The sequence below is a fragment of the Thamnophis elegans genome, chromosome 2 (genome assembly GCF_009769535.1).
Source record: "Thamnophis elegans isolate rThaEle1 chromosome 2, rThaEle1.pri, whole genome shotgun sequence".
In the NCBI taxonomy this organism is placed as follows: Eukaryota; Metazoa; Chordata; class Lepidosauria; order Squamata; family Colubridae; genus Thamnophis; species Thamnophis elegans.
The window spans coordinates 146,655,571-146,670,221 of NC_045542.1; the positions used below are offsets into that span (position 1 = coordinate 146,655,571).

The 14,651-nt window shown below is 43.3% G+C and overlaps 1 protein-coding gene across 3 annotated transcripts in view; it reads right to left on the minus strand.

Annotated features, from left to right (window-relative positions):
- LOC116502970 (tripartite motif-containing protein 15-like) overlaps positions 1–10,137 on the minus strand; it is a 12,040-nt gene extending 1,903 nt beyond the window's left edge. The window contains exons 1-7 of one of the 3 annotated variants that reach the window (XM_032209038.1): positions 9,074–10,137; positions 6,073–6,186; positions 5,340–5,570; positions 3,702–3,734; positions 3,447–3,469; positions 2,667–2,782; positions 542–598 (exon numbers count right to left, since the gene is read on the minus strand). In XM_032209038.1, coding sequence (XP_032064929.1) covers positions 542–598; positions 2,667–2,782; positions 3,447–3,469; positions 3,702–3,734; positions 5,340–5,570; positions 6,073–6,186; positions 9,074–10,021 — 1,522 coding nt within the window. In that variant the 5' untranslated portion in view covers positions 10,022–10,137. The remainder of the gene's footprint in view (positions 1–541; positions 599–2,666; positions 2,783–3,446; positions 3,470–3,701; positions 3,735–5,339; positions 5,571–6,072; positions 6,187–9,073) is intronic. The other 2 variants (XM_032209041.1, XM_032209042.1) reach the window with 2 other exon arrangements.
- Between the last annotated feature and the right edge of the window lie 4,514 nt (positions 10,138–14,651).

The window sequence follows — 14,651 nt, forward strand, 5'->3', positions numbered from 1 at the left end:
CTGAGTATTACAATTAAAGAACAGCTGCCTCACAGATTAGGGAAATTAAACCTCACACTCGAGAGAGTACTTTTCATTCATGTATCTGCCATATATCTCAGATATGCAATCTTGCAGAGTTTTTTTTAATATTGTCTCATTCACACAGTTAAGAGCAAAAGGGGGGGGGGGGAGAATCAAAGCGCCAATCTGCGGATGATTAAAAAAACAAAAGGAAGTTCCACATAATACTTTAAAAGAATTCAGGGTTTTTATAATCACCAGCTTCAATCCTTGGATTTACAGTTTTGATTTTCTTTCTTTAATAAACTTGCAATCATTATATCCCTTTGGCAAAATACTCTACAAAATAATTGTGAATGCAAAATGAATAACTTGCTAAGAATTTACATCAGATTAATAATAAAACTGGAATAAAAGCAAGCCATGTTCCCACTCTGTGTTAGCAATATATCCTCAGTAGCTGAAGCAGCTTTCATTGGAAATAAAGTAAAAATATAGAAACAGTTACAAAGTCAACAGATGTTTCCCAAAAACTCACCTTTATCATTCAGTGATTTCATAGTGTCTGTTCTCTCGATGGCGTATGTCACATTATCTAGAAAAAAAAGATATTTGCCAAATTTAAGCTCCTCCAATGTAGAGAAATTAAGTTTACTGACTAAACAGTGAAACCAGAGGGACGTGGTGGCGCATGGCTTAATGATGCTGGAACTGCCAGACGGTTCAAAACCGGCTCCATGAGACAGAGTGAGCTCCCCAAACTTGATCCCTAGTTTTTGCCTACCCAGCAGTTTGAAAGCATGCAATATTGTGACTAAATAGAACTTAAATGGGGGGAAAAACCTAGTCACCTCACTGGGAAAATCCTAGCTGTGTTTGCGTATACTGAGAGAAGCTGGCTGTCAACAAGTCTCTCAGCTTGGGCATTTAGGAAAGAAAGACCCTTGACTCCATTCATAGCGAAAGGTATACTTTTACTAAAGCCAAGCGGTTAGATAGTAAGCAAAGCCAGATCTGAATATTCCTATGTAAATCCAGTGATTTTCCCAGGTCCCCTTGATCATCTTGTTAATGGCCAATGATATTCAAACTAGGTGCTTTGGTAACAGTTCTAAAGTTTGGCACCTTTTTGGTGGGCGTTTTCATTCCACTCTCATGCCTGGGTCTTTGGATCTTTCACCTATTGTCTCTAGTTGGCACCTCTAGTTTCTGTCATCCCCCCCTCCCTATATTCCCCCAATCCCCCTCCCATCTTTTTTTGTCAGAATGCTATCAAATGAAGAGGTCTGATGATGGATCTGGACCTGACTTCCTGGCGGAGCCTATAAAAGCCAGCCACCTGAGTACTGCTAGTTAATTAGCATAAAGCTAGTGTCCCCCCCCCCCCAACAATGCACCAAAAATAGATATGCAAGCGCTGAACAGAATGAACTAGCAATCTATGCGGTCAATACTACACTGTGTACCTAACATGTGTAGATTTCCTTGACATTGTATGCCATACGCTAAATAAATAATAATTGTTTGAGTCCCATCAATGTATGGTCAATCTGTTAGTCAGGCATTATTTTATCTTCCAGAGAAAGTATACTTGACACAGCTTACTTTTAGCAGAGTAGGTTTGATAACACGATTCCCTCATTCAAGGTGTCTATTGAATGGCTTCTACTGGCTGAATTCTATTTTCCCTTCCTATTTATTTTCTCAGCACATTCTGCGTAGGGAACCATTTTGATTTTATTCTTTTCCTACAGCAGCTTCTGCCTGCCTCGTATTCTGACTTTCAATTCAAAGCTTCCATTGGCCATGTCACTGAAATATATTGTGTGTCTGTATATATCCTACCGTCCCTTGTCCTCACTGCTTATCACAGATTTTCAGAAGTAAAACAGGGGTTCCTCCTATCTAAGCTGGCACTTAACACATTATATCAAGATTTAAAGACTAGCATATTAGCAATAGCAATAGCAATAGCAGTAGACTTATATACCGCTTCATAGGCCTTCAGGCCTCTCTAAGCGGTTTACAGAGAGTCAGCATATTGCCCCCAACAATCTGGGTCCTCATTTTACCCACCTCGGAAGGATGGAAGGCTGAGTCAACCCTGAGCCAGTGAGATTTGAACCGCTGAACTGCTGATCTAGCAGTAGCCTGCAGTGCTGCATTTAACCACTGCGCCACCTTGGCTCTTATATTGATAAATAAATAGCATACAAAATGCCTTAGGATGAGTATAGTCTTTAAAAAGGCCTGCAGTCTCTTAGGTTAGCAATTAGAAATTAAGGAAAAAGGTAAAGATTCCCCTGCACATGTGTGCCATAGTCGTTTCCGGCACTAAAGGGCGGTGCTCATCCCTGTTTCTAAGCCAAAGAGCTGTCTGAAGACGTTTCCGTGGTCATGTGGCCGACATGACTCAATGCCAAAGGCACATGGAACGCTGTTACCTTCCCACCAAAGGTGGTTCCTATTTTTCTACTTGCATTTTTTACGTGCTTTCAAACTGCTAGGTTGACAGAAGCTGGGACAAGTGACGGGAGCTCATTCCGTTACGCAGCGCGAGGGATTCAACCGCTGAAATGATGACCTGATCAACAAGCTCAGCATCTTAGTCACTGAGCCACAGCGTCCCCTGGATAACTGATTGTTTAATCACTTTCGCATACCTTGAAATTTATTCATAGTTTCCTTTAGAACCATCCCTTTCCGTGACAACAACTCCAGTCGCTCTGCCAGCTTGGATGTCGCTTCCTCAGCCGACGGGAACTGTTCTGCGGTGCATCTGAATTTTTAAAGAGCACATTTACACCACTTACGAAAAAAGTTCAATTTTTGTCATATTGTGCATTTTTCTTACATATTTCTTAAGGGCCACGCTGAGAGGAGCACACTAGCCTAGTATACTAATCCAAGGAATGAAGCACTAATGCATACCAAATTCCAGCATCTCACTTTTTATATATTTGCCTTTCTTGCTCCAGAAATGCTAACTCCTACTTCAAGCATGCAAAGTGATACGATGGCTTCAAGATGACAGATTTTTGAGGGGGTTGGCAAATGACACCAGTAATAGAAACTACTGGACTTTTTTTATGCAAAACTCCAGCATATATTTTGACAATATATGGAGAATTAATACATTATGCTCTCTGTTAATTAGCATAAAGTGTGGCAGCTTCACTATTCTAAAAATTATTCTTCTTGCTTCGTCGGTTGCCACTTTTCCTTTTTTTATGGCAGCTGAGCACTTGTATCCACTTTTCCTGTCAGATTAGAGCTACTCTCACTGATCATGTGACCTCCCTCCGAAAGCACCTCGACTGCCCTGATTTTAGCAGAGTATACAAGAGCACCGAGCATGACCTTCCTTTGCCTACAAAACCCAAGGACGGTGCTTCAGAATGGAAGACCCTGCGGAGAAGGGGAAGGAGGAGAATCACACGTACCTGTCCATGTTTTTTTTAATGTCCTAGAAGAGAAAAAGAAAAAAAGAAGAAAAAGCATTGAGCCTCACAATGCTCTACCCCTGCAGTCTATCGCTGGCTAACGGGGAGCATGCCTCAGCACCCTTGTCTTGGGCTGCGGAGGAGGACTCTGTGAGCGCTGTCCAAGGCATGATGGGTGGGAGCTTTGTTCTAGCCTCTGGTGCTTACTAGGCAGGGGGAAGTAGCCTGCCCCCCCAGTCACCCTCAGGCTCTTACCTGTGATCCCTGAGGTGGAACATCGGATGTTTGCTTCAAGACAAGAGGTGGGGGATGCTCCGGTTACACACGGGAGCCTTCAGGCCACGTTGCTCTCCCTGGTGCTGTAACTGGTTCTCTGAGGAGAAGGGCTGCCCTAATTCTTTCAGCAGCCTTCTCCTCCCCGAACTGTCCGCCCACCCTTTCTGCCAGTGAGCAGGCTGGCTTTGCGCCCCCTCCAAGGCCTGCCCACCAGCTACGCCTTGCTTCACCACCCACATGACCTCTAAGCGGGCTGTCCGCTAGGCACACCTAATGAAGGGGAGGGCATGACTCATTTCAGCCCAACCGAGGCAACTGTGCCTTGTGCTTTGACAAGCCCAGGCCCAGAAGGAAGGACCCCCAAAGGCCTCCCCCCCCACAATGCCCCGTGTCCCAGGATCACGGTGCCTCTTCACCATCACCCGTTGTGCCTCAGAGAGATTCTCTGCACGTCACAGGTTACCTAAAAATCTTGTCCTTGTTGCTTGTGATCAGAAAGCTGGTTGCAAAATAATTAAAAAACAAAAACAAAACAAAACAAAAAAAAGGATTCTGTGCCAAGAGATCAAGTGCGCAGGAGGTGCTGCTCGATTTTTAAAATAAACCAGCCTCACATCCTTGGAATAGCTACATATGATGTTCGCCACGGAGTGGACCACAGGAAGACCCTAAGGAGATCCCAGAAAATGCAGGCTTTTTTGCAGGCACACATACGGCACAACACCCTCTTGTTCTTCTCCACAAAAGGAACCCCACTTGTCCGCTATGTGCCCAAGTTATTTTCCCCCTCCCCTCCGCCCGTGTCTCTTTGGAGGCATGCAACTCATCCATGGACCAAATGTTGGGAGCAACATCGAATCCCATCCCGTCACTGCAGCGGCTGCAGCCCGGGAAACCCAATCACCCTTGAGAGAACCCATATTAACAGGACAGTACGTACTAGAGGTCTGCATGGCAGCCATACCCGATGGGTCCGACATGAACCTGAAGGAATGGGGTCATCCAGGCCAGCTTCTCAACAGCCTTCAGGTCAGGCTGAGGGACCTGGAAGTACATCTGCCAACAGCAGAATGCTATGATGTCATAGCATTCTGCAATGAGAGGAGCTCCAGAGCTCCAGCTCTCCCTTGTAGAAGACCAAGGGCACCGTTCCACGAGAGCATGGACCAAACTAGTAAGGTCCCCCTTCGTCTTCCCATGAAAGGCCAGCACTCTGCAAGGGTGGAAAATACTCCCACCCACAGCATTCAATTAATCTGGTTTCATCACAAACAGCCACATCAACCAGAAAGGCCAATGCCAGCACCTGCGCAGAGTAGAAAGGGAAGGGGGAACACTTTTCAGAGAAGCCCCCGTTACCTGTCTATGGCCTGTACCCCACTGTCGCCAATATGCAGATTTTATTTTTTCCCCCATATGAATATAAATAGTTGAATCCTTGTTCTGGGTTCCAGTAGGGATCACATCCAAGTTCATGTTTGACCAACTGTATCTAAGGGCCAGGAATTCACAAACCTCACATCCAAAATCTTGGGAGCCCAGTGCCAGGGCCTCTGACTCATTGGCAAGGTCACCTCCAAGCCAGAAAGAGAGACCTTTGTGATCGCAAAGTCTCACCTGCAAAAATTCACTCGCCGGTTGCTTGCACTTCACCTCCATCTCAGTGATGACATCACCAAGACGGGAAAGTTCTTCTGAGATTTTGGTCATCATGTCATCTTTCTGCTTCTCTAGGTCTTTATCTAGCTCTTCCAGCTGGGTCAGCAGGCGTTCCTCCTGTTCTTTCAGGAACTGATGCAACTGTTCAAACTCAGTGACGATGTCCTTCCTTTCGGTTTCAACCTTTTCCTACAAGGAGCAGAGGTGGGATGAGAAAGGAGTGAACCATCCCAAATGAGGAATATAACCAGAAGATCATTACGGGGGTCGAAGGACACACAATGCAGAACTGATTGTTTTATACAGCATCCTGAAGTCATGGGATCACCATTTGCAACTTTCCTAGCCAGCTTCCAACAAGCAAGGTTAATGGGGAAAGAGGGATTCATTTAACAATCATGTTTCACTTAATAACTGTTGTGATTCGCTCAACAACCATGGCAAACTAGGACATAAAATCAGGCACAACTCACTTAACAACTGCTTGCTTAGCAAGGAAATTCTGGTCCCAATTGAGGACTTCTTGTAGATGTTGCATAAGAGACAGTGCAGGCACAGAAGAAATGGCCATAGAACACTTTGAAGAAAGGGAGAATCAAAACACAACAAGGAGAATTTTTAAGAAGGGGGGGGGGAGGAATTCAGAAATTCAAGCCTTACTTCTCTGCTCATGGTATGTAATGGTACCTACCGTGTATTCTTGGATTTTCTTCTCGCCTGTCAGCTTCTGACTCCACAGATTATTCTTTTCCTGCTTCAGAGTTTCTAACTGTGCCTTAACTCGCTCCTGAATAAATAAAAATGGCTTGAGATAGGGGGGAGAAGATTAGAGGTGGTAAGACCTTGGAAATTACAAGCACAGGCAGCCCGCGTTCACATAATATGCTAATTTTTGGTTAACTACTTAACCTCAATTGGCTAGTTCACACAACATACTAACCCGTAAATGGACCAAACTGGATGGGACTGCATACAAACTAGACTAGTCTTTTTCAGCTGGGGTCCCTGAGGAGTTGCTAGGGTTCAGCAAGAGGTTGTGATTGACTTTGCATGCCACACAATGCTAGCTGTAGATATTTATTTTATTCATATGTCAAATTTAGAAACTGCCATCTCCCTCCCAGAGCAACTCTGGCTGAGATATATAATAATTTTGTATGCAGGGAAACTCTGAGACCTAAACATTATTTCAAGGGTCCTTCAGAATACAAAGGTTAAAAAATACTATAGTGGATGATTGCAATATAGGTTAGAATGTTGTTGGGCCAATATTTCTGATCCACTTCACTGTCATAATGCCTATCCAAAAGAGATAGGTATACAAAGCAGAATACCGACTGATTCTCATTTCCACTGGTTTGAATGCTCTTGGGTTTTTTAGGCTTCATAGCTGCTGACAGCCATGAAGCTAACCCTTGCTTCTTAAAACAAAATTCAAGAGTCTTGGGCACTGATTATATCTGTACCCAACCCAGTCCCATAAGATCAACAAAATAATACAATACACAAAACCTTGATATTGGACACCAGAGATCACAATGCTCCATCCAGCTGCAGATTTTATTTCAGAGCTAGAAATAGAGAAGGCGCTTGTCCAAATGTTCTTCTAGAGCCTAATGTTGGTGACAGTTGAATTTTCAAATGCTTGCATGGATTTGTGAAGCAAACGTAGGTTTTTTAATTAAAAAAAACCCTTCAAAACCTAGTGTAGAGTTCTGGGATCCTCTGACAGTCTTTCAACTAAGTACTAACTAGGCTCTAATACTACTTAGCCTTTTCATGATCAGACAGTCAATCAGATGCTGCTAATTTGTAAGATCATACCGTAGTGTAGCAAGCATAAATAAATAAATCAAGAATTTCTCTTCTGAACCCGGTCTTGTCAAAGAAACAGGAAAATACAGTAAATGTGAAGCTCTATCAATAAACACATGAGATTAAGCTACAAACAGAAGTATGGTTATTTAAGATGTTGTGCATTCCATATAGTAAACTAACTGTTATGTATATGGGCTACATATATTTTAGCTATAGGTGCAATAAAAAGGGAACACTCAAGAAACAAAGGTAGCTTGATGGGCAATTGCTGCTACTTTACTTGGTCCAAAAGCTAGATGCTTTGATGAACATAAACAAGCAAGTCAAAAAAGGCAACACAAGTAGCCGTACAAATATTCATTTAGTGACTGTTCAAAGTTACAGTGGCATTGAAAAAAAGTGACTCATGGCCATTTTTCAGACTTACTGTTGCAACACATGGTCATGTAATCAACATTCAGCTGCTTGGCAACAGGCTCATATTTAGGATTGTTGCAGTGTTCCAGAGTCATATGATCACTTTTTGCAACCTTTTGGCAAGCAAAGTCAAAGGGGAAGCCAGATTCATTTAACAACCATACTAATTTAACAATTACAGTAATGCAATTAACACCTGTGCCAAGAAAGATTAAAAGATGGGACAAAACTCACTTAACCACTCTTAGCCACAGAAACTTTGGGCTCAATAAATTGAATAAGTGTCTTGCCTTCCAGATCATTGCACAAACATGTGTTTAGTACTTCTGACATTGCTGGATACCCATATTCATAACCCTGCTGTCAACACAGTAGATAGCTCAGTCGAATTAAATGACCATATTATCAATTTACAATTAATTCAAACCTTGGTCATATCTGGTCTCCCACTATGTGCTTTACATGGGGAAGCCCTGGAAGTCCATTCAGAAACTTAGCTGGTTCAAAACAGTGTTGTGAACAGTAATGGGACCTTATAAATAAATGAGCTGTACATATTTTAGCTTTAAGTGCTATAAAAAGGGAATATTAAAGAAACATTGGTAGCTTGATAGGCAATTGAATTGTACAAAACAGTACTGCTAGTCAGCTGCATTGCCTGCCAGTTGGCTTTTGAACACAATTCAAGGTGCCAGTTCTTGCTTAACCCCTTATGGTGTAGAACCTAGTTCCCCGAGGGACCATTCTTCTTCCATTGTTTCTGGCTAGTTGGCTGGTACCTTTGGGTTGAGCATTATCTGGTACCTTTTATTAAATGTTGTCAAATGATGGCACCTAGAAAGCGTGCATTCTCTGTCATGGCCCATACCTATTTTAGACAGCACTCCCCAAAGATACAAAAGGCACAGCCAGGTGCTCTTTAAAAAACTTTTAAAATCTGGTTTTGGTCTTAGGCCTAGGGTGTGTGTCTGTGTGCGTATCTATGTATCTATATCTACCGTGTCGTATTTTCTCTTGACCCCCCTGAAATAAGCTCTTGGCCTTATTTTTTGGAAATTCTTATTATTTTTGAGGTACAGGAGGCGGTGAGTGTGGTCGTATCATGGCTGCTGCTGTGTTGTAATATTTCCTGGGTGGGCTTATTTTGGGGGAGGGCTTATTTTAGATAGTAAGATTAGGTTTACTATCAGGGGAGATCTTATTTTCAGGGAAACAGTGTGTGTGTGTGTGTGTGTGTGTGTGTGTGTGTGTGTGTGTATGAATAGCAGCTCTATTAAATGATTATTTGGGGAAAAGTATATCTTAAACTGGAAACCAGAATTTTAACAGATGCTACTTCCATCTAGCATTCCCCATATGTAATTTTCCTCAGGAAAAAAAAGTAACGAATTTTTTTAAAAAAAAAAAAGAAAGGAAGGGGGGTCGTTTAGACGGAGGGCTCCCTGGCTCCTCCTTACCCTGTAATCCCGGGCTGCCCTCTGGACGTGGAAGATGGTGTGGGCGCGGTGCTCCTGGGATCGGTCGCAGTGGGCGCAAATGGGCATCTGGTCCTCCTCGCAGAAGAACTGCAGCACGTCCTGGTGGATTTCGCACAGCCTCTCGCCGATCCCGTCTCCAGCGACTCCCACGGGCGCGATGGGCGCCCTTTTCCCGGTCGGGGAGGCCACGGGCAGAGGGGCCGGCGGCGGGGTGGAGGGAGGGGCCGGGGACGGCGCGAGAGGGAGCAGCGGAGGGGTGGCCGGCGGGGGCGTGGGCGACCGAGGCGGCGGGGTCGCGGGCCTTGAGACCACGGGCGCCGGAGGGACGATGGTTGGAGCGGGCACCACCGTCGCCGCCGCCACCACCGGAGGCGCTGCTGCTGCTGGCAATACGGCTGCGCTCGGAGGGACTAGTGTGGCGGCGGCTGCTGCTGCGGCAGCTGCCGCCGCCGCGACCCCTGTGAAGGAGTCGAGCCTCTGCCGCTTGGGCCTCTCCACCACCAGGTTGGCCAACAGCGGCGGCGGCTTGATGGGCCGGAGGTTCCTCTTGCGGGCGCTGGCGCCGCATTCCAGGCAGGAGATGTTGATCTTGGGCTCGCCCAGCCGCTGCCCGATGCAGGCGGTGCAGAAGTTGTGCCCGCAGGGAAGGCACACTGGATCCGGGCAGTAGACGCGGCACAAGGAGCACCAGGTCTCGCTCGGGTAACGCGGGCCGGCGGGGATCTCGGCGGGCGTCGTGCCGGGCGGCGGGGAGTCGGGCGGCGAAGGAGGCGAGAGCAGGCATGGCGGGCCAGGCTGTTGTAGCAGCGGCGGCGGGATCGGGCCTCCCATACCCAGGCCCGCGTGCTGCGAGCTTCGCAGGCGGCTCCGGAGGAGCCTCTGCTGCAAGAGCTGCTCCGCCGTCATCCCTCCCAGACCTGCGCTCATGATGCCCGCTTGCCTGCCTGCCAGCCGACTGACCGACCGCGCACGATGCCGCTCTCTTTCGCCCGAGACGGCGCGAGGCACCTTCCGGCGGGGGACCCGATTGGCCGAGCTGCCTCGCGGAAGGGGCGCGGCCGAAGCGACGTCGAGGTGGTGAGACGGCAACGGGAGACGTTGGTGCGGTAACGCTTCGCGCGCCGGAAGGGACGTCAGCAGGAGAGGAAGTCCCTTCTTCTCTATGGAAATTCTCAAGTCATCCAAGTCATGGTTTTCCAAAAGTTTTTTTTTTCCAGGAGGTAACGACTTTTTTTGGTTTTTTTCTTTGAAGACGTTTCGCTTCTTATCCAAGAAGCTTCTTCAGCTGGGACTGGATGGTGGGGAAATGGAAGGATTTTTATACTCCTTGCAGACACCTGGACATTTGCCTCCTTTTATTTTTTTTAATGATTTATTTATTTCGTCAAGCATGTATTAGATAACATATATAAGTATAAAAGTGATTTTGGATACATGAAATGGATACGAATAAAAAGAAGCATTAGGACAGGGACGGTAGGTATGTTGGTGCGCTTATGCACGCCCCTTACAGAGAGTTGTTGAGGCATTTGGAGGTTTATTTGTGTCCTCACAGTCACCTGAGTAGTGCAAATGTTCCTGTAGTCTCCAATTGTTTTCTCTGGAAATGCGTTCATACTTTTAGCCTTGCACTGTAGGATAAATATCCTTCGAATGGCATGGGAGTATGAGCGGATTTCCAGAGAAAACAATTGCAGACTACAGGAACATTTGCACTACATTTGTCATTATTATCCGTCTAGCCACTTCCAGGGGTGATTCAGTTCTCTCCTGAGGCCAATCCAAAAGACATGGTCTCTTGTGAACATCCTCATAAAAGCCTTTAAAAGAAAAACAAAAATTGTGCATGTTGGAACCTTGCACTGCTAGATCCCCAGCTGAAGTTCTAAACTTACACAAAAGCTGAAGAGACTATAAAGTTATCTTTTGAGCAGTAATTAACCCTAATAAAACATACCTAGTAGTTCTTTAGCGAGCGGCAAAATGGTAGACGCTAGTTAACTTTTTTAAAGTTAAATTTTAAACCTTTTGTAGAAGGGGAAACACTGATTTTCCTAGAATGGATCTTGGCAATGTCTACAGTTTTGCTGTTGGCTCCTCTGCTTCTGAAATTCACATTTGGGAATAGTTATCAGATGTTTCCAAGCTTCTAAACAGGAAAAAAATGAAAGAAGCAGATGACAGTGACGTTTATTTCAATGATTTTCTTAGATTTTTAATTTTCTGCTTTTACAACTGGTAAGTTTTGGAACCTGGAGAAGATTCAAAGGATTTTGCAGCTTTTATTCATTAAGGCATCTAAGGAGATTTTTTTTAGTAGTAATAGAAGAAAAACCTTTAACTTTTTCATGTTGTAGAAGAGCAGGCACCATCAATGAAACAACAATACTTCTATGGTGTCAAGTTACATTACTCACCATTTCCTCCTTTGTAATTTTTGAAAGAGAGCCCTGCAGCTTTTTCTCCTCATCCATATTCGACATTCCTGGATTTGTATGATCTGGAATTGGAAATGGGCCTATCACAAGAAGGAATGCCAAGATCCTTACAGAAGTTGGAAAATTACTGCTATTTTCAAAGAATCGCTTTTTATATGTAGGATACAGCCTCTTAAAAAGTGGGGAGTAGATAGTAATTTGTCGTAGAAAGTTCTTTATTGCCATCAATAAACTGGGCAACCTTTTTAGTAGAAGAGCAAAAAAATCCAACATTCTGTTATTTACTTCATGTCAAAAGGGTTGAATTCAATTGAGAATCCAAATTGATCTTGGCTAATCTTAAAAAAACCTTTCCCAAGTCATAATTTCAGCAGAAAATTTTAGAGTGGAGACCCAGGCAGCAGATGATAGCTTCTATGTAATTTTTCTCTAAACACCAACACCTTTTCATTCATTTATTTTTATTCAATTCAGTGATTTGCCCACTATTTCCTATGGGCGTTGGGGAGTCTTGGCCTGTGCACTGGGAAGCCCGTTTGGGCAAGGACCCAAGGGGTTCCTTCCTTCCCCACTAGGAAAGACCGGATTCCCAAGAAGGAAGGAAAAGATGCCTGTCGGTCTATTGCAACACCGAGAAGAAAACAATATTTTTACACATGTGTACAGTAGAGGAAAAAATGTATTGGTTTATAAGATTTTTCATACACCATCACCACCAAACCAACTCTGCAGAAACAAAGGAGAATATTTAGAGAACTGCAGCGCATTGCATCCAAAATAGCTCGGACAAAGTGGTGGCACACTTTCATAAAATAATCGCCCCTCACCACAAACACACAAGTTCTGATGTGCTGCCTCATTGTGGCTGGAGTAGGAAGTGTTCCGGGGAGTGTTGAGTGAAGAACTTAGGAGTATATGCTAAGAGTCTTTATCCTCAGTAAGGTCACTCAAGGTGTGAAGCTCATCCAAGCTACCCAGCTGAGCAAGCAGGTGGCTAATATAACGGGGCAGCAGCGCACAGATGACCATTCTCAGCGACAGTGACCAAACCATCAATTCATGCAGTGTGAGAGAAGGCTATGGTAAACAATTTCTTTACCAAGAAAGCCATATAGATAGAAAATATTGTCATGGAAAATCTGTGTGGTCATTAGCATATGAAAATGAACAGATGGCACATAAGCAATATAATATAGGTATATATATATCAACTGCCATTTTACCTAAAATCCCTCTTTTCCCAATAGTCCTTTAAAACAAAGGTTTTCTTTTTTGTTGCCTATATAAATGTGTATTGAAAGTCAAGAATCGGTGAAAAATTCACAAAGGAAGTCCTACTTCGCCACAGAAAAGACATTTGTAGTTTATTCCTCCAAATTTGTCACAAACACCAAATCTAATACAGGAGTACAAGTATTGAAGCACCTGCTTTTTAATTTTAATTTTATTTTAACATATATGTAAAAAGAACAATCAGAAAACAAAAGAAATGAAAAAATGAATTTACAAGCTGTGTGAAACTGCACAAGAAATTTCAAATTAAATTAGTACTAACATATATAAAGATCTTATATTGATGCTAACTTAATAAAATCAAATCAGTAATTAGCAGAGGCAACTGTTATAAAAAGAGTCATCAATCAGAATAAACAACATGTTGAGAGGAGGAGCCAAAGTCACAAAGAGACAACGTGCGATCTCAATGCTCTGACATCGCCGTCGATACTTTTGCCACTGGACCTAAACCGTCCCGCAGAGATGGTGAACGGGAAGAATACGTCCTGCTGATCTCAGGGACATCGCAAAGTCCCTGATCAATCCAGGATAAATTCTTCTATCTGGTGACAAAATCACAGCCCCTAGGCTGATGAATTCGGGGTGGCTCCGAAACAGAAGGATACGGAAAGAGAAAGTGTTTTCAGCTGGTGAGGAATTTTTACTGTTTTAAAAGAGACTGCCTATAAAAAACTTAAAGTTAATTTAAATTTGGGGACAGAAGAAATAAGCGGCGGAATTAAGCTTTGAATGGTTTTGGACAGTGGGTTATCTTACTTTTTAAATGCTATTTTCATGGATGGAATTTATGCAAGCCTTTTAAAACAAATGGATTAAGTTTTCTTCTATCTTTTATTCATTATTATTTTTTGCAACCTATGGACTAAAATTCTCCTTCATTACTGCGTGTGTTTTTCCCTTTTCTCTGTTTCATTCAAGAATTTGACTTTTTTTAAAAAAACTTGGAATAAAAAAGATACAAAAAGCAACAAAGAAAATTGTAACAACAGAGGGAAAGACGATACTACTACTCGGAGGCTGGAGGTTTGTGTATTGGAAACAAAACACTTTTACTTTCCTCACTGATTATTCTGGCTTGGCTCTTCAAGGTCTCACTGTTTTGTCTATAGAGAGTGATAAGAAGAAAAGCATATAGATGTTCCTTTGAAGTATATCTTTAACCAGAGAAAAGTGAAAATAAGACCTTATTGTGAATTTATGCTTAATCTTGTAAAAACCTTCCAAGCCAGAGCAGCAGTGTTTGTCAGCTGGAGATAATGGCACAATCTCAACAGCAAAAAGAAACTAAGTTTGCAAAAGATATTGTTAGAAATTCAGAAATTATCAAACACATTTGAGAGGACGGAGAAGAAGTTGGAAAATCTAGAGCATCTAACGGTAAAATATGATGTAGAAGTTGGAGATGTTTATCAAGTGGAAAAAGTGGAGGTTAGAGCCCTAAAAACTGAAGAGAAAAATGACCACAAAGAAATTAAATCCGCTGATATCTATGGTGATTAGTTTGTGTCTGGAAATGGAAAGAATGGAATACGGAAAGAGGAATTAAATGGAGGGGAACTCTAGCTCGGATGGCAAGATACAGAAGAAAAAATAAAAGAATGTATGGATTTAAAGAGAAATTTTATTAGCAACATCACTGAATGACAATTAAAGATAAGCTGATCAAGGAAACAGAAGAAGGGCATCGAAATTACATGAGGGACTTAATAAGCAATTACCGTATTTTCACGACCATAAGGCGCACTGAAAATCCTAAAATTTGATCAAAAACCAGCAGTGCGCCTTATAATCCGGTGTGCCTTATATATGAAAAAAGTTTGAAA